This window comes from Copidosoma floridanum, unplaced genomic scaffold (genome assembly GCF_036245765.1).
Source record: "Copidosoma floridanum isolate Cflo_tuat_1 unplaced genomic scaffold, Cflo_Japanese_pri ptg000034l, whole genome shotgun sequence".
NCBI lineage: Eukaryota > Metazoa > Arthropoda > Insecta > Hymenoptera > Encyrtidae > Copidosoma > Copidosoma floridanum.
This window is the reverse complement of record NW_028321911.1, coordinates 7,019,112-7,046,771: the sequence shown is the minus strand read 5'-3', so window position 1 is coordinate 7,046,771 and position 27,660 is coordinate 7,019,112. Positions and strand designations below refer to the sequence as shown.

The following is a 27,660-nucleotide window of genomic DNA, read 5'->3' as shown; positions in this document are numbered from 1 at the left end:
AGTTATATACTGCCCAGGCGTAAACAACATACCACCTAACGCATTTTCACGAAACGCACATTTAAAATACGGGCAACTCTTATGAAGAGAATTCAAGGTAATCTGAAGAAAATAAAAATTCATTGTACTGACTCAGAAAACTCAAACTTTATAATACAGGGAAAGAAACCGTATTGCGGTGAGAATATTGAAAAAGAATCGAATATAATTACAGAAGGTCAAGAAAACATCGATTTGGACTCTGAATCAGAGGAGCCTAAAGAAAAGAATTTGCTGCCATGGCAAGCACTACGAGATCAAAATGAGTTAAAAACACGAGATGTCTCAGAGAAAGGAGGTCTTATTTCACAGGGGCCAACTGACTGAAAATTAGGCTACATTGTAAAAGAACCAGGAGTTTAAAAAGGGAATCATTAAAAAGAAATGCAGAATATGAACAAAATGTGAAGAAAAAGAAGGGAAAATGACGAAAGTATTAAAAATACTTACCGATTTGATAACGGGAATGGATAAGGTGTCAAACATGATAGAAGAATTTTAAAAAATAGCCAAAGAATTTGCGACAAAATTTAGGAAATCAACTGATATAACATACTTAGCGAGTCGAGGCGTCACACCTACCAGAGGAAGCATCAATAACTGTATTGGAAGCCAAAATCTTAGCAGGACAACTAAGATCAGACCTTATATTTTCAGAGCAAGAAAGTGCAACAACAGAGGAAGAAGTTGGAGAAACTTTAGAAACCACGACCGTAGCATTTAATGATAAAATGTTATACTATGTAGAGATACTTTGGTAAAAAGAGAGGACTTTAATCTCCTTAAAATATCACCATTACCAGTGGAACAAGAAAGGGTTACACCCTATCATTGATCACAATACATGGAAATTGTAGATAAAAATAATAAAAATAATATTAACAATAATAATATAAAGGATATAAATAATAATTATATGAATGATAATAATAATGAGCGGACGAGAATGAGCACCAGGAGTCACTTAACTGAAGGGGGGGGGGCGCAGTCCGTAGGACAAAGACAGGAAAGGTCTTTCTTTCATCTTTAATACTGATGGTAAGAAATTTGTATGAAATTTTTTTTTTCATATATAAACAGATAATTAATAGGCGTATGTGTAATTATAAAACAGAAACCCCATATAAAATAATATTATGTATTCACTTCGTGCAGAAATTCGAAACAATGCCACCTGCAGGAGAAAATTTGTCGATGCTAACTAACAAGAATACATAGCATTAGATAGACAATGATAGATTACAAGTGTTTATTTCAGCAACAATTAATATTTAGGAACTAAAATAAGTTTTTTCAGTCCTAAGTAACATATTAATGGCAAATAATACTTTTGTTTTCAATTTCATGAAAAAAAAGTAAATTTTTAGTCTGCAATGGAAGTAATTTATGAGTGAGCACAGTATGTATTACTATTTAATGTGCAGATTTTAAAGTACTTTACGAAATAAATTGATATTCGAGAAAAATCGCAATACTTACTAACTAAATACAACCATGAACGAAGAAAAATTTTTGAAGTTATACTTCTATAGGCGCGTTCTGCCTTACAGAGTAAATCAACGATTTCAGATTGGTGACCTTGAGAAAAAGTGTAACGTAAGTGGATTTTGCTTGATTCTCCCTCTTCGCCCCACCCCTCTTGACGTACTTCCTCCCCTACACCACCCAACATCATCATCCCACCATACTACACAACATCATGGCAGCACACACATTACATACTTTGAATTTTATCATTTTTTTCTTTTAACCATTTTCTAAAAAAAAAAACTCCGTCCTCTTGCGCACTGGGCCTTTAGCCACTCTGCTATGAGCGGGCCCAATATTGGAAAACCGATTACTTTAATTTATCTTACAGTTCGTAACTTATTTTCAATGTAAATTTTCATTTATTGTTGATTCATTTATTTGGTTTTATTTGACATTAAATAAACAATTTATTTAATGAAATACATTTTTTTGCTACTTTCAAAATAAACAAATTATTGTTTATACAATTTTTTCACATTTTTTCAGAACTTTCATAAATAAATAAAAAAACCATTTTCGCACTGTATAAATAAAATAATTGATTTTTATTGCGTTTTTTTTTTTCACAATTTTTCCTTTGTATTTGAGAACCAAATTCAGAGAGGTGGGAGGAGCGAAAATATATGGTATAACGCTGAAAATTATTTTTTTTTAAGAATGAACTGATATATACGCGTTTCCGCATACTCGGCCCTTTTTTTTGTGTTAATTAAAAAAAAAAAAAAAATTTTTTTAGATCTGTTTGAAAATGAAACAGGTTTATCTAATCTAAGGTTACATGTTAAATTGCAAATTCTTTAAATTAAACATGTGAAAAAAGATACAATTGAACGATCTGCTATTTTACAAGGGTATTTCTTATTTTCTTATAAAGTTTTTTTTAAACCATAGGAAGATTTGATGAAAGAGCACAATCTTGTACTGGCCAGCTGCCATTTTGTTTATATTGTATTGTACCATAAAATTTTGTTTATAATTGTTCTATTATTATATATTACAATATTTATTAAAACCACACCCAATTAATGAAGGTACACTTCCGACGATAATTGCACTATTTTCGTACATAATAGCGTTTCATACAAGGTACACTTACGTTTATAATTATATTATTTGCCATATAATTTTATAGAAGTATAACTTCTTACTTGGGTACCCAAGCACCCAGTGTGCACTGGTTCTTTTATTACGGTACTATTAAATAGGAATTTCTTGGCTTAAAAGTATACTCAACACCCAAAAAAATTACGTCATTTGTTAAATATACATTACTGTTGAAATAAACGCTTGTAACAGATCATTATCCATAAGATACTGTGTATTCTTGTTAGTTAGCATCGACCACTTGTCCCCTGCAGGTGGCGTTGTTTCAAATTGCTGCACGAAACAAATAATTTCAAATGTATTATTTTGTATGTGAAACAACACTTAACATAAAGTAGTCTTAAGGACGTTATTCACACATAGCATTTTCTGCACTATCTTTCTGAAATTTTAACAGGACAACTATAGTTATTGGAAAATTTGGTATTTAGAGTTAGATAAGGATACAAAAACGAAACAAATTAAAAGAAATAACTTGTTTTATTCAACTGATATGACAGATTTAAATATCATGCAATTTGAAATAGTTAATATAAAACTGTATTTTAAAAATGTAACAGAAATTAAGATTGAATACTTTAGATTGACTTCAAATAATTTAAAAATACACAATTAGAATAAATACTTAATACTGATATTTACAAAGAATATTGAACTTTATAAGATAAAATAAATAGAAAATACATATTTATTATCTTGGTTCACATTCTGTAAACATAAAGAGCAGGATAGACTGTAGAGTTTCATTGATTTCTATTTTATAATTTTTTTCTAATGCAGAGCGACACATTGGACAAGTATAAGTATTAACTTCAAAACTTCTTTTTAAGCAAGCACTGCATATATTGTGTGCACATGGTGTCGTGATAGGCTTGTGTACTAAATCTTGGCAAATAATACAAATAAATTCTGCAGCAACTTTTTCATAAAATGCTTGCTTCCCATCAGCAACATACTCCCTACATTGGCTCCACAATTTAGCATTAGCCGAATCTGTTTCTATTAATTCCAAAAGTTTATTGTTCAATTTGTAGCCATTTTTCTGTTTTTTCGCTGGAGAATCGATTGTATCAGTTATCAAGTCTAATTTGCGTTTTTTTGTCTCATTTTTCTGATTATTTTTCGCTCCATTTTCTTTATTTTTTTTTTTTAGAGCTTCTTGATAACCCTCAGGATATATAATTTTTAGATTTAATTCTTTTATTCTGGCTATGCCCTCTTTTGTCCATGGAGCCGGTACCGGGTCATCTCTTCTTAACAAGTAGCGCCACACTTTAAATCCACTCCGTCCTTTTTCTTGCCAGTACTTGACTACTTTATAAATGCCGTCATATCGATTTCCATCATTAGGAGCATAGTCGCTGTGTTTTGCCAGTTTAAAATTTCTGACAACCCGAATTGGTATACCTTGTTTCCAGTCTGTAGCTTCAGCCCCATTTGGATTGAGTGTAGCTTTGCAGTTTAAAGCTAAAGCTTTATTCATAAGGGTCAATTGCTGGTCAGAACTTTGTTTTGCTGTCCTCTTGTTGCCAGACAAATCCCTGCCCCCAGATCCAGTATAAAAAAATTCTTCTCCATTGTCTACGTCATCTTCGTATCCTCCTGATAAGACAATAGAGAAGGCACACATGTCAGAACGGCCATGTATGCCAGCCACGTGAGGTCTATGAACACCAGCTTCAGACACTTGAAATCTATACTTCCAAGTGGTGCCCACTTCTATACCAGGAATGGGACCTTTATGATTAAGTGGGACAATAGTACAGACTTTTGTTCGACCCACACATGCCATTCCCTTTCCCCAATCTCTTTTCTTGACAACAGCAATACTACTCACCTTTTTTGCCATTACTTTTTGACCAATTTTTACAATCTCATTTGCATTCACCTTACAATTTGGACAATACCAATCATCATCTTTAGGAATTTCAGTCAACGGAGGTTTTAAGCAACTTAAATGATAAGCATCATCACATTCATCGCAAAGTAAGGTAAGATGAGGGTCCTTCTTCTCAGCGCAAACTCTACAACTACACTCTCTACACTTTTTACGCGGGTTATCTTGGCAGCTTTTACATTTCACCGGTATTTCTCTACGAGACTTAGGTATGCGCAATGTCATTAAAGTGTCATCTCTTTCAGTCAGCAGGACTGGCTTTTCTATTCTGTAGACTCCAAGAGATGTATTAGTAGTGCAGTTATCAATATTATTATAAATATTGCTTTGATTTCCCACATGAATCGTACCAGTTAATTTGTTTATACTTTGAGTGCATTCTATTTTTTTTATCGTAAAATCATACCAGCATCCAATTTCTTTTGCATTTTCTAAATTGTAATTTAACATAACTCTTTGACCAATTTCTAACTCATCAAAATTTAAAACTTTCCAAGCCCTAGGTCTTAAAAACTTTTCTTCTACATTAAACGGCTCGTCATTAGAATCTGTCAAATCCCATCGGATTTTGTAAAACAATTTTCCAGCATTAAAAAATATTCGCAGAATAATTGCCTCGTACCAAGCTCCATGAGCATTGTCTGTACAATCAACTGCATCTCCTATTTTATAATATTGGCTAACAGCATCAATTTCTGTCTCTTTATCTTTCTCTTGATTTTTATCTTTTGTGTTTTTCACTAACGTATCTCTTTTCTTGTTTTCTTTACTGTTTGTCGATTTTTTCTCTGATTTGACCATGACCTACAAAAAATTTTAAAATGTTAAAAATTCAGAAACTCTGAAGGAACTTACAATTTTACAATATTACTGCTCATCACAAGAAAAAATAATAATATGAAATTGAATTTTAACTTAATGTGCAAGTCAGATGATTATCAAAATATTTGTTAGAAACATAAGAAAAACCAGAAGGACTATTGTTAACTCGTAGTAATGATTAAATAATGCAAAATAAACTAAATTAGATCCTCTCTAAAAGGGATAAAATTTCCGCATTGATGGTATCTAAGATACTTTAAAAACTAAATACATAATATAAGAAATAAGTTCTAAATATGAATCAGATAGTAGAAAGACAAGCTTGTATCTTAAAAACTAAAATAGAAGCAAACTTGAGGAGTTTCTTCGTCATTTTTAGTAGTTAAAAATATAATTTTTCTCCTATTGCTTTATATAGCGTCCAACAAATTTTTACAGCTACCTTTTTAAGATCCCCATAACCTTCACGATGTACGTAAGGATTTATACTATCGCAGCTTGTTAAATATTCCAACGGTAATCCTCCACAAATCAACTCGAGCAAAACTCTTACGAAGTGCGTCTTTGATTAAATAATTGTTTCGTTAATTAAAACCTACGTAAAAAAAATTTTTTCTTTTATTTTGCTATAAATTTTCATTGTACGTAAAATTGTAACATAATTCAAGAATAAGTATAAAAAACTTAGAAATTCGAAGTGATCAGTGATCCGTTGGGGGCGAAATGTAAGAAAATAAATAAATACAAGTAAAGTGTATTTAAATTTTCTGCGTTGATTTATTGATGCGCAACGTTTCGCTGACAATATGCGTCAGCCTCATCAGGCTACAAAATTAAAATTAAAAACACACAATGAGTGATCTGGAAGGCTCAAACACAAAAATACAATAAATTTATTGTAAATTGTTACCGCAGATACGCGAGAATTCGTAAGTTTGGTTGACTTACTCGTCACCTGTCGTGCTGTCGACTGACAATCAATTACAACCACAAGCCAGCGCTTATATAGGCGGAGCCGCAAAGGTAGACGGTAAAGGGCGATGAACTCGATCGGGACATTTAAACTTTCGTAGTAAAGGAAGGTATGCTCTATTAAAGGAAAGCACATCCTCCTTTCTATTGATGTTGTGTTTATCGAGTTTTATATAAAGCATTTCGGAAATAATTCTTTTTTTATAATTGGATTCTTTGTCAAGGATTTTAAAGTTATCCCAATCGAATTCATGGTCAAAATTGATTTGGTGTGCACAAACAACGGAATCGGAGTTTTTACTTTTCATATGTTCACTGATGCGGACCTCCGCCGCTCGCTTTGTTTCACCCACATATGACGCGGGACAATTTTTACAATAAAACTTATATACTACATTTGTCTGTTTATGTTTATTCGTTGTATCTTTTCCCAAGCGGACGATATGCTGCAGTTTATTGTTAATAAGAGGGTAAGTGTGAATATTGTAGGGTTTTAACATGGTTGAAATTTTTTCAAAATTATTGTCAATATATGGTATGCCAATTTTGCAGAGAGGGTAGGTGTTTGTAGTGCTTCTGTTATGATTACTATATTTGTGTCTTTTTAATCTGACCTTTATGTTTTTATTAATAAAGTTAAAAGGGTAATTGTTTTTTATCAACAGGTTTTTCACCCTAGCAATATTCACACCGTGAAAACGTGTACTGGCAAGTAAGATCGCCCTATCAACCAAATTAAAAACAATATTTCTCTTATAGCTAACTGGATGACCAGAAAAATAATTTAAGATTCGTCCGGAAGAAGTAGGTTTTTCAAACCAGTCAAAATTAAAATTATTAGAATTTCTTATTATCGTCAAGTCTAAAAAGTTGAGTTTCTTGTCAATCTCCATTTCATATGTAAATTGTAGTTTGGGATGATATGAATTAAAAATATTTAAGATTTGGTCAATATGGTCGACATTAATAAAAAGCAATACATCGTCCACGTAACGAAAATAAAAAGATGGAATAATATTATAGGTATTTTTTAAAATGGAGAGACAATCATTTTCCAGGTCGTCCATTACAAGGTCAGCAAACAAAGGTGAAATAGGAGAACCCATTGGCGTGCCGAAAATTTGTTGATAAAAAATGTTATCAAAAGTAAAAAAAGTATTATTGAACAAAAATTCTGTACATTGTCGAATTTCATCAACCGGGATTCGACATTTATTCATTATGGTCACAATACGTCGATCGATGCTCCGTAGTACCAACTCTAGAGGAATATTAGTAAATAGGGAGCTGACATCTAAAGACATTAGTCTATAATTAGTAGTGGGTTTTATATTTTTTAGTTTGTTTTTCAATTCAAAGCTATTATTAATGTGTGATATTGGAACGTTGACTGACTTTTTGAGTTCATCGTAAAAACTCCGATTCCGTTGTTTGTGCACACCAAATCAATTTTGACCATGAATTCGATTGGGATAACTTTAAAATCCTTGACAAAGAATCCAATTATAAAAAAAGAATTATTTCCGAAATGCTTTATATAAAACTCGATAAACACAACATCAATAGAAAGGAGGATGTGCTTTCCTTTAATAGAGCATACCTTCCTTTACTACGAAAGTTTAAATGTCCCGATCGAGTTCATCGCCCTTTACCGTCTACCTTTGCGGCTCCGCCTATATAAGCGCTGGCTTGTGGTTGTAATTGATTGTCAGTCGACAGCACGACAGGTGACGAGTAAGTCAACCAAACTTACGAATTCTCGCGTATCTGCGGTAACAATTTACAATAAATTTATTGTATTTTTGTGTTTGAGCCTTCCAGATCACTCATTGTGTGTTTTTAATTTTAATTTTGTAGCCTGATGAGGCTGACGCATATTGTCAGCGAAACGTTGCGCATCAATAAATCAACGCAGAAAATTTAAATACACTTTACTTGTATTTATTTATTTTCTTACATTTCGCCCCCAACGGATCACTGATCACTTCGAATTTCCAAATTCACCGGAGGGCACCGATATATACTAGCAAATCATATAAAAAACTTAGTTACGCAATACCAGAAAAAAAATTATCATTATCATCATTCTTCTCCAAACACGTATTATTAAATACCACGTACAACAAAATTCTGTCAGATACAAATATCAGAATACTTTATTAACATGCACAATTCATACATATTATTAATTTCTTTTTAAACTATGTTTTCATTTCAAAATCACTGTCAATCCAATTTCAACAAAAAATCATCTTCACCATTGTACCTCAATGATTTTCCTTTTAACTGACCATAGGATAATTAGTTTGTTATGAATTTTAAACCACTTTTAATAGAACTTTGTTTTCAAGTTTTTTTTTAATAATTATTGAAAACGCTAAAACTAAAGGAAACAGCTTTTTTAATAAAATGCAAAGTAATGTAGATGTTTTTCTTAAATTTTATGGTGCTTTTGCTATAAAAACTTTAGTACCATTTTTCTCCACTTACAATTTTTTTTTTTGGTGATGTACATCAATCAAACTGACAGATTTGCAATCGTCTATTATTAATGATTATGTAATATTTGTAATGAATCCATACAAACTATATATAAATATCACTGTAGAGCTTGGATAGGTAAGTGGTTAATGTACTAACCTCCTAGTCTAAGAAAATTGATTAATTAGGTGTCGTAATCTCGTAGAAAGATATGGAGAGTTTTTCTCAGATCATTCAATAAGCTGAATGTCCAAGGATGCTGAAAAACCACTTATCAATTTTTTGACCTATAACAGTTTTCTTCGGTTGATGGACCTCCAGAGGCTAACTTTACAAGGAAGAAAATAACAAATCAGCTCATTTCAAAGTAACTATCGAGTTTGATAAACGTAGTATGGTGAAATTATAGTCAATGGAAGAGTTCTTTTCGATCAACCGCATAACGCTAGCGTGTGTTTTAAACAATCGCTACAATAGTACCTGTTAGGATAGCTGAACAAGTCATCAGAGGGAAATTAGCTCTGTGGGTCGGCACAGAAAACTCGAATACTTAGGAAAAGAGATGAGATTTCAAGTAAAAATAGGAATAAAAGATAGGAACTTAAAATACATAAAAATCCTGGAACGAGTGTAAGCAAAATTCAATACAATACAATTTGAATATCAATATCAAATTTATCTATGTCCATACTTATTAAATAATCTATTGTATAGTAATACTCTATTTTCATTTTGAACTGGTTTACAATTTTATGATTAAGAAAATGAAAATATTTACATTCAAATCCACACTACAAATTTGAAGTTCACAAAGTTATTTTTTTACTTCTTAGAGACTTCATTATAATTTTAATACTAACGCTAAATATCCATTGTTAGTTTGACGAATGATAGCAGATAATAACAAAAAAGCTGTACATAGTGATTGTCGTCTTCTCATTGTCCTTTTTACTTAGCTTCTTTTAAAATTAATTTTTTTTTATCAGCTTACCGCGACAGCCAATTGGCCTAGTAACCGCGGCTACACATACACACAAACACGCACACACACACACACCGCTTGTGTATTGGGGTGTATTGCCGCACCCTTTAATCAGCCCCTTAATTAATATCGTACCTACTATACCATGGGCACAGTAGAAATATTTCCGGTTCAACCTCTTACTAGTTAAGCTGGCACTCTCTGCACCAATGATGCTTCGGGTTCACTCGCCACTGTGTAGCCTTTTCCCAGAGATGACTCCATATTTCAGGATATCTACATTTCACCAGTTAAGCCAACTCTCTCTGCCAAAGCATCGAATCCAGGCTAATTAGCATTCCCAGAAAAGCCCCATATTTCTGGGACCACTTCTCACCGACAAGGCCAACGATTCCTCCGTGGCGCTTGGTATGGGATCCGTTAATACCTATCTATAGCCATAACACTGCTCCACATCCACTCTGCTCTGAAGACCTGGAAGGGCTAGAAAAAAATCCTGGAATCACTCTGAAGAAATTCTACGAAAAAGTTCACTGCAAAATAGCTGGGGTATCATTAGGAATTTTTTTCAGTCAAAATAGTTTTTGAAAAAATTTGTACTCACAGGAATCGAACACACGACCCCTAAAACGGTGTTTTACCAGTAAGAAACACGCTTACCACTGAGTTGACGCCACTCTAATACATATATATACATATATATATATTGAGAAAAATGTATATATATTTTTTTTCAACGTCAATTCTAGAATATATTACTTGATTAATAGTGCATAACTTGGAAATTCTTATAATTTTGAAGCAGAATTTATGAGACTCAAGAATCTATCATTATCATTAATATCCTGTACAATATCTAAATCAAAATCATTTCCTTATTTTTTTGCCTCTTTTTTTGGAACTCCAATAACAAACGTATTTCATACTTTTAATAGGCGTACAATATTAAATATTCATAGAAAATTCAGTGTAACTAGCCTAATTTATTCAACTCGCTTTTATATTAGTATAATAACGTACATCCATCGTAATCAATAATGAAGTAAATTAAAATTAAAAAAACAATTAACTAAGTTAATTAATTGTAGCTCTTTAATAGGTATGCAAGATTTTTTTGACAAGCTGTATAAAAAATTACATAAATTGTTTTTTTCATATTTGCGGTACGCAAAATGAATGTTTAAGTTGGTATAAAAGTTTTATATATTCATCATTTTTTTTTTTTTAATACCAATTAAAGCGATTAGTATTTCCAGAACGCTGGCTCAAAAAGTAAAACACCTTAAACTGATTAATATTGATTGACTCGGTAAATGCTCTTGTCTAAAAAGATTTACGTTTGTACAAAAAAAATAATTACTAATGCTAAATGTTACATTTAAAAAAAATTGTATATTAAGATTTGTCTTAAAGTAAATATAATTAAAAGTATACTTTGAAAACTCAATATCTGGGCTAAGAAATACAGAATCACTACATTTAAATGAGACATATTTTTGATGATGGATAAATTTGTTTTAATAATGAAGACATTAGTGAATTTGCAATGATCTATAATAAGGACACAATTAATTAATTAACATTTTGTAATACAACTTTTTTTATAAGAAAAAAGGCGTTTTTAATATTAAAATACTTATGCAATGATTAATTGTACAGGAAATAACACTTATTTACAAGATTCACAATGATAGCAATAACTTTTTTTATGCATATAAAATTTGATAAAAACTAATTGAAAGTTATACACTTTCTTTATTTGAGTACTTAAATGTCTTAATTATTGATAATACGTTTTTTAACGTTTTTGCGTTGGTAGAGTGTGACCTAACGATTTTAACTTTACTAAAAATTTAACATAAATTTATTTTTATGGGCAGTTTGAGGTGCGTTAACTTTAAGAACAGTATAACTATAAATGAAAAGCAAAAGTTTTTAGTTAAACATAACTAAGGAATAATTGGACATAACTAAGGAATAGTGAGGATACTTATCAGCTGCACTTGCTCATCGAAAAATAAACTTATTTTTCTACTTTGGACGTTTACAGAGCCCTCAGTAGAAAAAGTAGAGTTCACACATAACGCGAATTTAACCAGGGTAAGCAAAAGGAGTTCCTCGGGCCTGATGCTTGCCCTGACGACATGCGCTACCAGGTACTGTAACTACTATTTTGTATATCACTATAACAAAATTGAGCCACTTATCACCGACGCTGGCTCACCCAAAAATTCATCTAATTGTTGTTAAACTAAAAATGAATTGAACCGTTCATCACTAGCACTTGCTGACCTAAAAGTTTCTGTAATTATTGTCACACTAAAAAACGGTAGAGCTACTAATCTTCGGAATTTTTTGCCCAAAAATTTATTCTATTGTCGTAAAACTAAAAAACGATAGAGCTACTGATGGCTGGCACTTGCTTGTTCAAAAGTTTATTTAACTATTTATTGTGAAACTGAAAAGTAGTAGAGCTACTCATCGCTGCTGCTGCTTGTTCACCCAAGAATTCATTCAATTGTTAAAAAACTAAAAAACGGTTAAGCTACCAGCCGTCGACACTTGCTTGCTTAAAAATTTATTGAACTGTCATGTGCTCACCCTAAGATTTATCCAATTATTATCGTTTAACTGAAGGGTAGTAAATCTATACATCGTTGGTGCTTTCTCACCCAAGAATTGATTTAATTTTTGTTAAACTGAATAGTAGTAGATCTGCTCAACTTCTAATTTATCACATAAAAAACGGGAGCGAAAAAATATAGGGAAAAATTTTTTTAGAGGAAACAAAAATCATCACATCTTTCTTATTTTTTTCATCACACCTAAAATATATACTTGCAGCAAGGAAACAGGAGCAGTCAGTCGTAAAGCGCAACTAGAAGAAGCGTAACGCAAAGGTGATTCAATTACATTTGAAGTGACAGAAGAATGAAAAAAAAGAGAAAGATCAGCAAAGCCGAACACTTAAAAATTCATGAGTAAAGCAAGAGAACACTGAATGAGCCAATCATTCATGGGATGGTAAAGGATAGTTAAATCATGACAAAAGGGGATTTGAGCGAAAAGAAAATAAAAAAAGGAACTTACGTATTATAAACGAAGCGCTTAATTAGAAAAAGCATGGATCAGATGAAAGTTGGGCAAAACCCTGAAAAAAGTAAGAGCTTTTGAACGTTACGGGAAACGGCAACATTTAAAAACATAATTGTATTATTTAATTCAGACTTAACAGCGAAAAAATTAAGAAAAATTCGGCTACATTCAAAGCTCTTCAAATGTGTGCTACTAACACTAGGAAAATTTTAAGAACAGATCACGAATCAGGAAATTTTTCGCATCAAAAGCGTTCTTTTCAACTCGTTTACGACGGATGGGAAACAGTTAGAAAAAAAGGGTAAGGACATGAATCGATAGAAGCTTCACGAATGATATGCACTCAAAGATAGCGAGGTGTAGTCTAGCGCTGGCACGCACGTATCTCGGTGAGTGCTAGGTGAGATACTATTTTACAACTCGCTCGTAATCTAAGACAAGTAGCTGAAAAAATAAATAAAAATGCAAAAATTCATAGATTTTTATATATTCTTTTTTAATCCGCAGGGAAATTCAGATTGAAACTTGGCTTTAACATCAAAAAAGGAGCAGATCTTTCAAGAAGTTGACGTGGCAGCAAACACATGTAGTTTTCATGATATACATATTTATAAATAATTAAGCTAGCAACAAAAATGAGACTATTTGATTTTACATCTTCGTATTTATTTACATGTATTTACAGTATTTTATTATAAACTGTTTTTTGTCACTTTGCGTTTTAAGTAAGATTTTTTTGAAACAGTTTTCTTATTTTTTTTTGTTCGAGTAACATCTTTTGATTTTTCTGATTTTTTTAACGTTTTCTTAAGAGGTGGAAACTAATGAAACGCTACTGATGCGGAAGATTCTTCCAACTCTAAATGAGTGATATCTTAAGGTTTTATACAATGGTACGATAGTTTTCAGTGGAGATGTAAATTCAAACTAAGGTTCCCTAAAAATATAAGTCATAACTCATAAAATAGCATAAATAAATGAAGTACAAACTCACCTTCAAGATCACATCTTTTTTATAGAAATGAGAGACATAGCGTGACAGGTTGTAAACAAAGTAGATAGAACAGTGTCATCTGATAAAACAACAGGGCTTGCTTACCTCGTCTCGCTCCCTTGCAACGCTAAATTTTCATACTTTTTGTCGCAAACATTTAAGGTTTTTTAAATATAATACGAATGATTGTTATTATTTATTTGAACTCTCATGGATAGAACTTAACTATAATTTTTTACATTTAAAAAATATGAAAATTAAATATGCTTTTTTTTTAATTCTTTGAAATAGAGAAATATTTTAATATTTAAAGAAGTTAACTTTACGAATTTGTTATTAATACATCCTAAAAAAAATTTTTAAATTGAAAATTAATTGTGTGAAAGAAAAAACACATAAAAATCTGTCAATTTGTTCATTTTCATTTAATTTTTTACTAACTTGTTTTGGATTACAGGTGAGTTGTGAAACAGTATCACTCAGCACTCACCGAGATACGTGCGATCCAGCGCTAGACTACACATTGCTATTTTCAAGTCCATGTCATTTGTAAAGCTCTTCAAGTCCCAACTTAAAAATTGGCCAAGTTAAAAAAAAAAAAAAAAAAAAAACTGAAAAAAACACCCTCAACTTGGAAATCGATTTAAGCAAGGAAAAAAATTTGTTAGGTAAAAACTGACTGCACTATATGAAAAAACAGGTTAAAATTTATCGTTTTACATCCTTAACTTTTTTTTAAACTGTTTTTCATACGTTGTAAACGAGTTAAAAATAACGCTTGTAGCGTAGGCGACTATTTAAATTTCAATTTTTATGTCGCAATGAGAGTAAGACCTTAGGGGTAAGCGTCGCTCTTAATATTATTATTGTTTATTGGTTATTTTATGAGTTGTTAGTAGTGATGTAAATAAAAAATATTCATTACAGGAAAAAACCTTTCGGTAAAAAACCTGTTTTATTGTTCGTGTTAATATACAAGAATGTGATACAGTCGTTAATAATAACCGATACAGCGATCGTTCTTGTGAGTATGTATATTAGTTTAGGCGCCAGGTAGGGTCCCGTGGCCTTTTCAATTAGAACGGACCCACCAAGGTTTTTTTAATGTATTTTTGCCTGCTGAACACGATTATCGATGGTGGGTCGCGATCCGGATGGACAATTTTTTTTTATCAACAAATTTTATAAACAAATTTAAATTATTTATTTTTTTGGAAAAAAAAAAATTTTTCCTATTCTTTAGCTCATTTTGAACAAAAAAGTTTATATGCACCATATGCCTAAACCCAATACTTTTCCCGTAAAAAATTCGACAACTTTCAAAAAATGCGTTTTTTGCTATTTTCAATAGCTTGCTACTTAAAGCCCGATTAATATTTTTCAACTCAACACCTCTCAAATTGTGAGCCAAACATAGTATTTGAAGAATACGTAAAGACCAATTGATTTCATTTGGTTGTTCTTATCCAGCGAGCTTGACGGTCTGTGCCTTTTTAATGTGACCGTACGGCCTCGGCGCAATACAATATATTCTGGCATTAAATGTTTGTTATCTGGACAGCCATACATAGATTGTTTTTTATGTATTTTTGCCTGCTGAACATGATTATTGATGGTGGGTCGTAATATCGAATGTGATCAATGTTTTTTTATTAAAAAATTTTATAAACAAATTGCAAAAATGTAGTTTTTTCTAAAAATAATTTTTTTCCGCTTCTCGAGCTTATTTTAAACAAAAAGTTTTGTATAATGTATAATGTACATCTGTTAAGCCCATACTATTTCCGCAAAAAAACGTGAACTGTAAAAAATTCACTTTTTCCGTTTTTCACACAGCTGCAACGTGGGGCTTTTATTATAATTTTTTACTAAAAAGTTTTTAATTCTTCAGCTCATGCAGGGGTTTAAGAATGTCTCATAGTTGATTAACTTTATTCGTTTGTTATTTTTGTTCTGTGAACTTAGCAGCTTCATGCTTTTTAACTCAAAGTAGAAAAATGCAAGACAACCCAACGTCTTTAATACTATCCTCTTCTTTTGTCAAACTTTTTGTCTCACAAAAATCGTTTGAAAACAATTTATTTGTGTTACGTATACAATCAATTAGTAAAGTAAATTGATCAATGTTTTTCAGATTACTCTGAGTCAAATTTGAATGAAAGTATCACCAAGGCTGAAGAGTATTTGGTACGTGTTGTTAATAAAAATTCTAAATGCAATAGCTTTGATGAATTGCGTGTATGGTCTTATCATCATCAAAAACAGTGCTTAATTGAAGATCTACCTCCGACCTCTAATTCTATCAATTTGCACATTGTAAGAGCATATTTCGTAGTATATTATCAAATTAAATGTTTGAATGTTGATGTTAAACAATTAGATCCGAAAGAGTTTGGTTACATAGAGTGTGACGATCTCCTTATGCCACGAAAAATTGAAACTTTAATTCCACCTTACGAAGAATTATTACAACCTTGTTCTTGTAAAGTATGCAGTAGAAAAACCTGCTTATGTGTTGCAGAACAAATACCGTGCTGCACTTTTTGTAATTGTAAAAAAGAAAACACATGTAAAAATAAGTACAGTGGAAAATAAAATAACAAAAATTGTGGTAACTTCGTAAGATATGTATGTATATATGTACAAGATGCAGTATACTATAAAATAGATTCTAAACAAAGAAATGTATCGTACCTTAATAAACTACGTATTATCACATTATTATACTTTGGGGTAGTCCTGTTATATTTTCTTAAATTTTATTTTGCACACATTGATAAGATCAAAAATTTTTGATTACTGGTTTATGCTAATTTGTTGACAACAAGAAACTGACTACATAGCTATATATATACTACCGTAAGCCCCTATATAAACTGGAGAATTAAAAACTTTTTAGTAAAAAAATATAACAAAAGCAAAAAAACATTATTTTTAGAAAAAACTACATTTTTGCAATTTGTTTATAAAATTTGTAAATAAAAAAACATTGATCACATTCGATATTACGACCCACCATCAATAATCATGTTCAGCAGGCAAAAATACATAAAAAACAATCTATGTATGGCTGTCCAGATAACAAACATTTAATGCCAGAATATATTGTATTGCGCCGAGGCCGTACGGTCACATTAAAAAGGCACAGACCGTCAAGCTCGCTGGATAAGAACAACCAAATGAAATCAATTGGTCTTTACGTATTCTTTAAATACTATGTTTGGCTCACAATTTGAGAGGTGTTGAGTTGAAAAATATTAATCGGGCTTTAAGTAGCAAGCTATTGAAAATAGCAAAAAACGCATTTTTTGAAAGTTGTCGAATTTTTTACGGGAAAAGTATTGGGTTTAGGCATATGGTGTATATAAACTTTTTTGTTCAAAATGAGCTAAAGAATAGGAAAAATTTTTTTTTTTCCAAAAAAATAAATAATTTAAAATTGTTTATAAAATTTGTTGATAAAAAAAAATTGTCCATCCGGATCGCGACCCACCATCGATAATCGTGTTCAGCAGGCAAAAATACATTAAAAAAACCTTGGTGGGTCCGTTCTAATTGAAAAGGCCACGGGACCCTACCTGGCGCCTAAACTATATGAATATGTGTATGTTGCATGAGGTGAAAATGTACCTTAAAGTCGTGAGCTTTCGAAAGCTTCCCAAGGGGGAGAGGCTGGTTATGCGAGCTATCTCAGGTCTGCTGGCCAGGCAGGACCGCATTTTCGTCGCCACGAAATAATTTGAGTCTCGCGGGAAGACGATGTTGAAGTGTAGTGAGCACCCTCGTTTGATCTCGTTGGGAGACGGTAGAAACTTTTTCGTCGATGACAATGAGACGTCGAAGGAAAAAATATAACGATATAAAGCTCTAGGTTAGATTGCTAATATCGTGACACGTCCGTTCCGTTCCAAAGCCCCAAGGAAAGTGAAGTTTAACGCGCAAAAAAACAAAAGTCTTGCAAGCCACCGATAGTTATTTTTTATTAGCGATATATGATGATGAAGAAAATAAGACGCGCGTTTTGTTAAACATTTGCCGATCTTCAAAATTCGAACATTTATAGTGACCTATGAAACAACGCTTTTCATGCGAAAAAGACATTTTTTACACTTATTAATTAGAACATCTAAATATTCATCGTATGTATCAATACTCATCGTTAAAAATAATTTTTTTTCACAAATTTTGGGTAATAAACAAATTTTACAGCAATACTTTACAGCGTGATGAGACAGATCGACTTTCAGTAAGTAGTATATGCTCTATAGACCAAGAGCTGAGGCCCAAGGATGATCGAAAATCTCAACCAGCTATCACTCTTACCAAAATTGAAAATCCTGATGATTCAGAGACCCCAAATATTTTTGTCATATTTCATGCTGGTAAAGAGTCATGTGGTTATTAAAGTAGTGCTATGTGGTCGATTTTATAAACCAGCCGCAACTTTGACCAAAGGATAGAAAACAAAAAGTAGAATAATTACATGTCATTTGAATCTTTGTCTTTCTTTACTACAATGAAATTTGACAAAAATATTTTGGATCTTTACCAATATTGAGGTTTTTTAATGCTGGTGAGAGTGATACATAACCTAAAGAGTGTTAACTTTCTTGAATGCTTTCGTTATATATACAATATACCTTATACTTACTGATTACGAATTTGTAAGAGCACTTATGAGAAATTTACTTTTAATCCTTGTCATAATTATTGATTACAGTGCGAGAGCACGAAGCACGAACTGTAAGTTCGGTAGAAATATACATACATGTAAATTGCAGTCAATGCGATATTTCCTAATCCCCATTAAGAGTAATTGCTGCATGTAACTTGAACACTAGATATTATTTTTACTATCTCGTGTTATTTGGATCACTGTACTTTTACCATCGGAACGCAATATTACTATCATCTTGTATTTTTCCAAGGGATGTGAAACGTATATTTACTATCCAAAAGTAAAATTTTTATCGTCTAGTAATTTTTTACCGATTTTATTTATCATGCAGCTAGTAAAATCAATATGCTGAGCATAGGTCTCACTTTTCCCTATGCTCAGTACATTAATTTTAATAGCAGATAGTGATATAAATACATCGCTAGTAAAATTACGATGCTTAAGACATAGTTTTCACCATCAGATATTATAAACACTGTGCTTAGGATAATGAAAAAAGTAACTATCCGCTAGTAATTATACTACAACATTTTTTACAGTGTAAGTATTGAGTGGCAAGCATCAAAATTTTTGTTTATTTCGTATTTAGTGACTTTGTTGTTCGAGCTTATACGAATTCCGACGAAAAGCACACATAGTGCTACAAAAATCAAACTTGAGTACCGGAACGGACTTAAACGGGACATAGGATAAACCAGTAACTATTCCTACGAGCGATTCCCAATAACAACGATCTGAAAGTCTACAAGGCAGGCTTCGTGGATACTGTTGACCAGGTAAGCAATTGTTTTATAGAATAAGGAATTTTTTTAAATTTCTTTTTGGTTGCTTCTCTTTCCTTTTTTTCTTGACCTCGGGATAATAAAAATAAGATCTAGCATAACAAACCTACAACGATAGAGGGATTTATTTAGTAAGCCCAGTGGAAATACAGGAAACGTCCGAAAGTAATAACCCGCACCCGTATGAGCTGGAGGTTAGATTGTTATTTTCTTTATATCATTATTTATTCCCATTCCACTACCAACGAAAATAAGGCAAAAAATTGAAATAGACCGAGTGAAAGACGAACGCTACTCTTTTGCTTTCTTTTCTCGTCTGTTTTCATTTGTCGAGTCCAATTATTGTTAAGCCGTTACATAGTTTATCAATTGCGGTCCCACAACTTGAAGAATACACAAGCTTAACCGGAAAAATACGTTTCACAACACACCAATACAAAAAGAACGATGACTCATTTCGGTGATGTCATCCACAAGTTGGCAAGTGATAGCGAAGGCCCAAGTAATACAACGACCGATACGTGCAGGCTAAGGCTCGGTAGGGATCCAAGAACGAAACATATGTCGGAACAAATGTTACAAGTGGAGCTCGAACCGAAAGAGTGTGAGAAACTAGACGGCCTGGATGAGGAAAATAAAGGCGATAGTAATGGACTTATTCTCGGAAATAAAGGCTAATTTAAAGAATGCAAGTTTCAGCGAACGAGTCATCAAGGGAAATACTAAAGAAGCTACAGAAATATGCGGGGCTGGAATAGAAGAAACAAACATACTGTCAACACAATTGGGCATACCAGGGAAACCAGAATGGCCAATTTTCGCTACACTGGGCAATAAGTATACAGAGTCAAGAAACTTTACAGCAGAAGACATACAAAATCAACAGCTATGGAATATAGTAAAGGCAATGAGCGATGAACTTGAGAGAGTTAAGGAGGCCGCGTTTATGGCAGCGATACTCACACAAATAGGGCAAATTCTGATACGAATAGATATAGACAATGTGGTGACATAACCTCAATCATGGCCCTATATACGGAGAGCATGCACTGTACACGCAACAATGACTACCTGCACAGATTGCAGAGCTCGCAGCAAAATATTTTGTCCACGCTCAAACATATGACGAGCAATGTCTCGTTTTTCAACGGGGATATAATCAGCTAACGGCTATTCAAGATAACGGTGCGAATGGTCGCGCAAGTGATATGGCCGGAAAACGAACTATTTTTTTAGGCACTCTCGTCAATAGACTGAGAGATAGAGCAGCAGAGCATTTCGCACCGATACTCACACAATTTTTAATAGTTGAGAAGTTTATTAAAAAGTTTTTAAATACATACTGCAGCAATAATGACGTCAACTTGCTCATGACGAAGTTGAGAGTGATAACACATCAAGACAACAAACCTGAAGAAGACTACAGTGGACAACAGTTGTACAACAGATTAACTATGGTGTTCGATATGAGGCCGTACTTTCTTCAGATATCGTATAAATACTTTAAAGAGCTGGTAATAACACTGACGGAGACGAGAACAATTGCTGAAATAAATCAGGTACAAACAAAATACCGGTTGAAGATTTATTATGATCGTCAACTAAATATGAGATATTACCTCAAGGGAAAAATGGTTTACGTGAAATCAAACAGAAAGATTAATGCACAGTAATAGGGTCCGTACAAAATAACAGATATTGATTATGCAAAACAAAATGTAAAGCATAAAAGAAAAGATAAGGTAAGAGTATATTGCACGTAAATAACATCAATAAAGTATGCGTGGTGAAAGACTTACCAGAGAATGCAAACAGGGAGTAGGACAGGGAGGTACAGACTTAAACATTCAACTTCGCTTGAAATTCCCGCAGCCCCCCAGGCACATCACGATAATGTAAAATATATAGGGATAAGCAAGAAAAATTTATGACGTCCGATATCAATAAAGCAAGAGAAGCAGAGGTAAGATCGGTGAATAATACAGGTAATAGTAAGAGAAATATTTTCAGATAGACGACGAATCAAATAGCATGGGGTATCAATTATTAAATTGTTTAAGCAAAGCTAAAGTAGGGCATATGGTACTACCTCATATAATTAGTTTTTTTATGAAGAAAAAGGAAAAAATATGCTAGTAAACTAATGCACGTATCGTATTTGAATCAACGCATAAGTTAATATAAACCAGAAGAATAATAAATTTAAATCTTTTTAACGCTCAAGAAAAAGAAGCACAAATGATACGACGAAAAGACGCGAAGAGTCACAAAGAAGCGGTATGGTAAAACTCAAGAGCAGTTGATATTTGCATTAATTTTGTTTATTTGCATATGTATACATACTAGTGGGGCTTCACCCCCTGCGCGCTTCATGCGCCAACCCCCCCCCCCAATACTCTACCTTAAAATAATAGTTGTACAATTCAATGTAACTACTTTATTTCAGTCTTAAATTCGGAGCCATGTGATCTCATACCTTAAATTGCATACAAATATTTTTATGACAAGAAATGTAGTTTTTGAAACAGAAATAAAATATAAAGTTTTGTTGAAATTTATGATATTTTTGTTACATTTGAATATTAAAATTTAAATTTCACTCTGATTTGGGAATAATTTAGATTGTAAAAGTAGTTTGAATTTCCAACTTTTTTCCGGTAGTAATAACAGCGGGCATCAGGACTTATAACGCTGCGATAATATCAGAATTAAGGCAAAACCAAAGAAAATTATAAACAAAAATTATTAAAATTTAAAAAAAAGAAAGCTGCAAGATAATGTAAATATTAAAAAATCTATTAAAAAAAACTGAAAATTTATAGCATTACGAGTAGTAAAATGAGATAAAAAAATAATAGTTCGGAGAAAAACAGATCTAAATAAAAATGTTCTACATAAAAAACAAAAATTTTAAAAAACAAGCTATTTTGACGAACGTTTTTTTTCAAAAGTTGAGTCATCTCATATATAATTGACTGTAAAAAAGATAATCAGGATGGGTTATAAGAGATTTACGTACAATGTGACAAACTTCAACCTTGAATATTGAAATAATAAATATATTTTTTTCTTTACTCACGACATTGGCACTAAATAATGCAAATGAAAAAAGATTGTTGTAATATCGAATAAAATATCAGAAATCATCGTGAATTCAATAGTTTCTTTAATTTATCATACAGACTTTAAGCAGGTAAAAATATTTTTTCACGCTTTAAACAATTCAATTTTTGGTTTTTACTTTGCCAAAATTTTACAGACTAAAATTTGCTATGTTAATATTCTATAATACTGCTGTTTTATTGTAATAACAAAAACTTGGCCAAAACGGAAGAGTTCGAAGTAACTTCACAATAGGTCGACTTAACATAGTGTCTCCTAAAGACTTGGAGCATTTATTTTGTAGGCTAATTTTAAATCACATTAATGAAGCAGAATCTTTTTAAATGTTAAGAACGGTTAACGTCATCAATATTTGTAAAGAAGCATCTAACGTTATTCTGCCATGCCAATTAAGGAATATGTTTGGATAGTTCTTAATGTCTGAAGATATTCAAGGCAAAAATTTGTAAGAAACATTTTATCAACTTTTTATTAAAGATTTTAAAAAAGTAAAAGAAAAAAATGCTTTATGACTGCTACATTCAATTCTTAAATTTAATGAAAACTCCAAAAAATTCCTAAAAGGGCCTTACAAATAGTTAAAAGAACATTACGTGATTGATGTAATATAAATATCCATTATCGTAATGAATTACTTGTTTTAAGGAAAGATCAGATTCTTCTTATTTTAAGAAATAGTAATAGAAGCATGATTATACAAGAAAGTATTAAATAAGCATTAAATAATTATATCTTTGGCCATTGTTCTCTACTTTTTAACTTAATTTCAACACTTGGTTTATTGACAATACATTTTTAAAATTATTATTAAACATCGGAGACAAAAAAATCAAAACATTAAAAGTACCAAATAAATGGTAAATAACTGATGTTTATCTCAACATTTTTTCGTAAAGATACAAGCTTCTTAATGAATAATTCTCATAACAAATACATAAACTTCACGAAAAATGGTGAAATGAAAACATATTACAGCATAGATCATGCCACTTACAAGGGTGGTGATTAATCTCATAGTGATGTTTATGTAAATTTTTAATTGAATTTCTAAACAATATTTGTAAAGACTTATTTCAACAAAAGCTTATTGCAATAATAAAAAAAATTGTTACATAGATATGAAATAATGCAATAAAAAGACTTATTGAGAATTCAAAATAAAAAAACAAGCACACCATAGCAGTAACTAAAGGGTGGTGTGAAAATATGTTAACAAATTATAGGGATAAAATAATTGTCAGAGAAGTGGTGGAAAATAGCTGAAGAGGGGTAGAACAAATTGGAGCGTTGCTAAGACAATGTGTCTAGAAATTGTAAGGGGGCTGAGGTGGATTTCTGAAAAAGTGTAAGAAAAGCTGAGAACTGGGGTGCATAAAGTAATTTAACTGAAAATGACATGAAAATCCACATAATTTAACTTCATTGTGAACTGCAGATAAAGGGTGCCTGAAAGGAGTTCTTAAAAATTGTGAAGGAGACCTATCGGGTTATTCAACAGTGAAGAGGGGAAAGTGGACTAAATCAAAATTAAACTCAATAAAAATAAGGTAAAAACTGATAGTATTTTACTTTCCATAGATGGTGGCTGAAAAGAGAGCTGAGGGGGGGCTCTTAACAATCTAGCGGAAAATTGAGGGGAGCCGTGGTCGATAAGGGGGTGTTAACAAAATTGGGGGCAAGAGGAGGCTGAGAGAGATGGAGGGGGCTGTTTGGAATGACTCTCCAAAATCACTATATAATATAGAAAGATATATGTTTTTTTTTGCACACGCCTTTTTTTTTATTTTAAATTTTTTCCAATTTTATTTGTTCCATTTTCATTCTCATCTCCAAGGTCGACGCACAGCAGACACAACCCAGATCTCTTCTACTAATGTAGGACGACTCGAAGCAGGCTGCACTTGATGAGTACCAAGGGCACAGTGGCAGCCTGATAAGTCATAGAGCCCAGAGTGTATTTGCTGTCTATCGTCGCCACATTGGCAACGGCAAACAACCTGCTATCCTTCTACTGGACATACTAATAAAAAACTGGAAAATCAGCGCAAGATGTCAGAGAATTGAACATATATATTTACGGTAAAGAAAGTCCTGACGCGTGTAATAGGCCGTTTTTTCAACGGGAACCCATTGAGGGTCGTCCGCTGCTACATTAACCACCAGGACGAAGAACATACCGTGACATGAGCAGCCCAGACTGACAACGTATGATGCCCCCGACTCCAAAATGTCGACTTCTCTCGTATGCTCACAATTTTATGGTTGTCCTACCACAACTTCTATGTCCCATGCGACGGGCAGATCTTGCGCACTAAGACGGAAATCTGACTTGGAGGCGGAATCGCAAGTTTGCTTATTTCGACGATAGTAAAGCGTTGAATCGAGCTCAAGAAAGATTCCAGATCAGCAAAGGAACTAGCGAGCGTTTCCACCAGCTAATCTTCTCGGTTAGGAGCAGACGCGTAGGGCCTAAATTCTCCAGGTATCCAACCTTAACGTTAAACACAAACGGTTTTTTTCGATTCACCACCATTCACAGACGACTCTAACTTTCTCACGTTGCTTCAAGAAAAACCACTCTCACACTCTCTTTCTACTAACAACCGCTACGGATGGAGTCCCAATCTACTCCAACTCTCCTTACTCTGCTGCTCTTCTTTCCAGCCTCCCTATGCCAAAAGGTATGAGTCAATAAAAATATATATATATATATATACCTGTATTAGATAGGGATTTGGAAGGTCTTCCCACACAACCCCCCTCCATCCCCCTTAGCCGCTCATTTTTGTTTGAATCCCCTCAATTCTTCTTCACCCCGTCAACTCAACCCACTAGATTTTGAAGAGCCCCCCTCAGCTCCCCCCTCAGCCACCATCTTCATAAGTTAAAATATTATCAGTTTTTACCTTATTTTTATTGAGTTGAATTTTTATTAAGTCCCCCTCCCCCATCCACCCCCCTCACTGTTATATAACCCGACAACAGGATAACCCATTAGGCCTCTCTCACAATTTTTAAGAATTCCTTTCAGGCACCCTGTAGCTGCAGTTCAGAATGAATGAGGTAAAGTTATGCGGATTTTCATATCATTTCCAGTTAAATTACTTTATGCACTCAAGTTCTCAGCTTTTCTTACATTTTTTTAGAAACCCACCTCAGCCCCTCACTATCTTTAGACACATTGGCTTAGCAACGCTTCAATAATTGTTCTTGGTTGTGCATGGCTTAAGATCCTCATAAGAGGTATCAAATGACGAATTTTCAGGAATTTATCTAAAAGATGTATAACTTAATAATGTTGAAAAATTGAGATTTTAAATGTTAATTTGTGCACTTTTTGTTGTACAAATTTATTAAAAAAATGTTTTAGATAATTTAGCTACCACCGATCGACGGATAATCAAATAGCAATTAAATTGTCCACAGCTTTTTTCTTGCAATACGATGCTAAAAAAAATCATAAACTGAATTCGAAGAAAAAATCCAGTCGATTTTCATAATTTGTTTAATAACAAAGCAAGCCGGCACGATTAAGATCTTTAACCATTTTTCTATGTTATCTGATCGCAATACGAGGCGATTCTAATAATTTTCATCGTACTTGCAGAAAATTCCTTATGGACTATTTTTTGAGGCTCCATCCTGCCTACTAATATTGTAACGTGATTGTTTCAACCAAAAAAAAATATAGAATTTTTTAATAACTTTACATCCAATTTTGTATTTATTTAAGTTTTGAAATTTTGTATAATTAAAAAAATGTCAAGAAGAAGTAAAAAAACAATTTAAATTCTTTAATTTTGAGAAAAAAAAGTTATTCCATGATCGTTTAACAGATAATTAAAAGTCCAAATTCAAAGTTGAAGATAAACCAATTTATGCGACTTACTATTATATCCATGTTACTCCTACTACTTTAACTACTATTATTGCTATTAGTATACTATTATTATTATTATTATTATCATCGAGTTAGCAAGTGCTCAGCTCATCTTTTGTGGATTTGAAACTTGTTGAAAATATCACGTACGATAAATTCAAAGAAACAGCTATTTCTATAGGATTAATAGAACATGATTCTCAAATAGATGTCATTTTTAAAGATGCATGTAACGTTATGCTAATTTTTTAACCTTCCAAGTTTTTTTGCTAGATTTGTTTTACTAACGAAAAAATGCAAGAAATTTTTTATGAAGTATTGTAAAGATGATAAAAACAAAGATCTTTTACATGCAACTAAAATTTTTGTGTCTAAAAACATGTCTTGCAAAAATTTTAGTTAACCTGAACCAACATAATCGATAAAAAAAATTTTCTATAGTAATAACAATGAAATGAAATTTTTTTAAATTTTATTGAATGCTTTTATAATTAAGTAACAATAAAAATTTTGATTTTTTAAGTAGTAAAATTAAAAAAAAAGTGTTTTATCATTGATGGTTCTGGTGGATCTGTAAAAATTTTTTTCATATAAGGCATTAATTGAGTATTTCGTATCAACTGGAAAAAAAATTTCAACCATGGATTAGACTTTTTACAGAATCTTTAGACTTCCATTAGATTTGAGCACTATAGAAAGCGCGTTCCAGTTTAACTTGAATGAACAAAAATTACGTTACGTAAAAGTAATTACTTGGAATGAAGCTTCTATGATACCAAAAAAAAAAAACGTGAGAAACAGTTGACAGAACTTTAAGAGATTTGTCTGATGATAAAAAACCTGTTGAAGATAAAATAATCATTAAAGGTGTAGATTTTTGTGTAATAATACTAGTTGTAATTAATGAAAACATAATAAATATCATTGGAGAAATGAAAGTATTCTCATCTTAGATTTATATTTCCGATTGTTTATTTGAAAACTAATATAGGCTTGATAAATAAAACGTTCTTCTCGCTGTTATTGCAAATAGGAGAAGGAATAATTAAAACTTTTCGAAAGTGAAAAAAAATGACGTATGTTCTAAAATTGCCAGCATTATTGATGGATCTTTAATAAATAAAGCTGTACCAACATTTCAACGAATATACAATTCATTTAACATGGGGAATCCTGAGTAACATGCTGAAAAAATGAGTAACTTACTATATAGCATTGATTATGCAACTCACAAAGGAGTTGTTAAATCAGATAAAAATATTTACATAAATTTTCCAACG

General features: G+C 32.2%; 2 protein-coding genes across 3 annotated transcripts in view; both read right to left on the bottom strand.

The window, feature by feature from the left end:
• Positions 1-27,660, bottom strand: part of LOC149373257 (uncharacterized) — a 93,256-nt gene that overhangs the window by 21,167 nt on the left and 44,429 nt on the right. The gene's annotated exons all lie outside the window — the stretch shown is intronic.
• The window catches only part of UHRF1 (ubiquitin-like with PHD and ring finger domains 1), a 50,380-nt gene continuing 25,990 nt past the window's right edge, over positions 3,271-27,660 (bottom strand). For both annotated transcript variants that reach the window (XM_014349621.2, XM_089597617.1), the window contains one exon: positions 3,271-5,374. In XM_014349621.2, the coding sequence (XP_014205107.2) occupies positions 3,365-5,374 (2,010 nt within the window). In that variant the 3' untranslated portion in view covers positions 3,271-3,364. The remainder of the gene's footprint in view (positions 5,375-27,660) is intronic.